General features: G+C 45.5%; 1 protein-coding gene across 1 annotated transcript; it reads left to right on the top strand.

Annotated features, from left to right (window-relative positions):
• The first annotated feature begins 236 nt into the window (after nt 1-236).
• LOC120019278 (vesicular inhibitory amino acid transporter-like) lies at nt 237-2,571 on the top strand. The gene is made up of 2 exons (XM_038962588.1): nt 237-503; nt 1,423-2,571. Exons 1-2 carry the CDS (start codon nt 237-239, stop codon nt 2,569-2,571), a joined length of 1,416 nt encoding a protein of 471 aa, XP_038818516.1.
• Nucleotides 2,572-3,274: the final 703 nt, after the last annotated feature.

Here is a 3,274-nt window from a genome sequence, read left to right as displayed (position 1 = left end):
AGACCATTTAAATGTCAGGGAGAGCCAATTTAGCCTCTCAGGTTCACGTTGTGTGCAGTGGTCATTAAGTGTGTATGGGGTTGAGCCCCCTTAAGATTGACACTGCTGTCTGCTGGCGGTTAGAGTTTGTGATGGGGAGGGAACCATCACCTCAACAGGTAGCCTCTCTCGTCTGACCTGAGTGGCTGTTTACAGTATAATTTGCTGAAGACAGAGCCCTCTAAACCCACACTAAAATGTCATTTCTGAGACTAGACTGGTTGGGGACGCAGGCAGAGCTGCTGTGGACCTCCAGGTTCCTCCATGGGGATGAGGAGAGCCTAGGGTTTGCCCAGAGGGATGAGTTGAGCAGGACCTATGGAGAGGACCAAGAGGAGACCAGGGAGTCACCCACCACCTCCAGCCCAGAGGGGGGAAATGAGACACCTACCAGTCCCTCCAGCAGCAGCTGTCTTAAAATCACCACCTGGGAGGCAGGATGGAACGTGACCAATGCTATTCAGGTAACCTAGATTTTTTACTTCAGACCTTAGGAAAGATGCTTCTCTATGTTTAGCTTTTTGTGTTTTTTCCATTCTCAGGAAATGATTATGGTTATGGAGAAAAATGAATGTTAGATAGTGCACTGGGTGATTATCGATATTGTGTTGTTGTTGTTGTGCTTAGAGGATGCATTTTAATTACAGTATATTTAATGGAAGGAATGGAAGAGCTGAGAATAATCCTTTGTAAACAAGGCCATTTCAATAACTACAGCATATTATTAGTATGTAAGTAAATATACATTTCAGCAGTTGTTCCCCTCCCCATTCATGTTCAAATCAACAGTGTCCCAGCCTTTTTTATAAGATAATCAGGCTACTAACTTTCATTTGTGTTTTCTACGCCAGAGCATGATTAATTGTAAACAACTACATCTGTTCAGTTACTACCTTGTCATTGCATCATCATAATCTTCAACACCATGTACTTTTCCAGCAACACTAAATACCCAGTGTCCTATTGTCTGGACTGACTTTATCTATGTAGAGCATCTACATATTAACTCAGAATCACATTATAAACAGAGTTTGTTTACTTACATTGTTCTGCATTGCAATTTGACTTAAAGCCCGACGTTGCTCAGACTATCCATTTAGGAATTTGTTGCAAGATAAGATTGTTGTATTAATGTTGTGTGGTCTACTGAATAGTTTACAGCACGTGAAGAAATTCAGTTGCACATTTGTTAAGATTGAAGCAGAATGTTATCTTTAATGATTAAGTTTAACATCCTCTAATGTGTGGCAGTTTTCAAACAATCAAGTCTCAGGCTAAGAGCAAAGAGTAATTTACACTGTCCTTGGTGATGACTTGTACTTCATTCGAGGAAACACTGTGTTCACACTATGTGTCGTTCACTTGTTTTCTTCTTTCTCCTAGGGTATCTTTGTTCTGGGGTTGCCTTACGCTCTCCTTCAGAGTGGCTACCTAGGATTGCTACTGCTCATTCTGGCTGCGGTCATCTGCAACTACACAGGTAAGATCCTTGTATCCTGCCTGTACGAGGACAACGAGGAGGGCCAGCCCATACGAGTGCGGGACACCTACGAGGACATCGCCAATGCCTGCTGTAAGCGCCTGTGCCCCCTCCTGGGCGGGCGGGTGGTGAACGCAGCACAGGTGGTAGAGCTGATGATGACCTGTATCCTCTACCTGGTGGTCAGCACCAACCTAATGTGTCACAGCTTCTCCTTCCTCCCGCTCCCCCCCGCCGCCTGGTCCGTGATGACCTTCCTGACCCTAGTGCCCTGCATGCTGATCCGGGACCTGAGGGTGGTCTCCAGACTCAGCCTGCTCTGCTCCCTGGCCCAGTTCCTCATCACCTTCATCGTGGTGGCCTACTGCCTGCACCAAGCCCACCGCTGGTCCTGGAGGAGGATGGTCCTCTTGGTGGACTTTGAGAGGTTCCTGGTGTCCGTGGGGGTCATCATCTTCAGCTACACCTCCCAGATCTTCCTGCCCACCCTGGAGGGAAGCATGGAGGACAGGGGGGACTTCTCCGACATGATGAGCTGGACACACTCCCTGGCTTGTGTGTTGAAAACCACCTTCTCTGTGCTGGCCTTCCTCACCTGGGGCGAGGATACTAAAGAGGTGATCACTGATAACCTTCCCATTGGCCTACGTATGGTGGTCAACCTGTGCCTCCTGGCTAAGGCCCTCCTCTCCTACCCCCTGCCCTTCTACGCTGTGGCTGAGGTCCTCCAGAGCAGTGTTCTAAGGCTGGAAGCGGCGCAGGTGGGTGTGGACATGAGGACTCTGGTTCTGCGGGGCTGTCTCCTGTTGATGACCTTCCTCATGGCACTCTACATGCCCCACTTCTCCCTGCTCATGGGGCTGACGGGCAGCGTGACGGGGGCGGCCATGACCTTCATCCTGCCCTCCCTCTTCCACCTGCAGCTCAAGTGGACCACCATGAGCAGTAGGCTCAAGGCCCTGGACCTTCTAATCTTAACTCTGGGATCTCTGTGTAGTTTATCGGGGTTGGTTTGCTCCATCAAGGGAATGATTCAGGCTTTTGGGCGTTGATAAGCTCAAACTCTGCATGAAGACTTCAAGACTTAGTGATGGTCCCCTATTTAATTTCCCTATATCAATGTTCTGGAACCTGTAAGTTGCCTACAGCTAAGGCATAGATATAACATGTTGTATGATAGTATGATAAACCAAGCTATTGTTCGTGTGTTTGATTTTAATTGAGTTGATTTGAGTTATTAACACAAAGGCAGCTTGTAAAATAACGACGTGATTGGAAATTGTGGTAAACAATATAGTGTGACCAGATGTTTGCTTTGCTGCTTATCATGGCAAAGTCACTATGATTCCTAACTGGTTTTGTTATCTATAGCATGAATTGGAATCTGTTGTTAATTACTATTACACTTGAAATTGTATGGCAATAAATATACCTATGTAGGAAAATATAGCTTTACATCAGTATCTCAGCATGAGAAACATTCTGTTGTAATGTTCTTGTTTATCTGTTTGGCAGACAATATGGAACATAATTGTATTTTAAAGAAACATTTCAAATTGATAATATATTAAATGTAACCGTTTGTGCAAGGATTTGCTGAAATAAAAAACAAAACATTTTAAAGGATGTAAAATGTCATCTAAGCCTCTAGTTCAAGAGACCAGCATGTGGAAATCAAAGTAATTAAAAATGGTGGGCACAAATGTAGGCCTATACCAGAGAAGAAGAGGTGAAGCAAGAGAGATAACTTGGCCC

Source organism: Salvelinus namaycush, chromosome 24 (assembly GCF_016432855.1).
Source record: "Salvelinus namaycush isolate Seneca chromosome 24, SaNama_1.0, whole genome shotgun sequence".
Lineage (NCBI taxonomy): Eukaryota > Metazoa > Chordata > Actinopteri > Salmoniformes > Salmonidae > Salvelinus > Salvelinus namaycush.
This window is presented reverse-complemented; position numbering and strand designations above follow the sequence as displayed.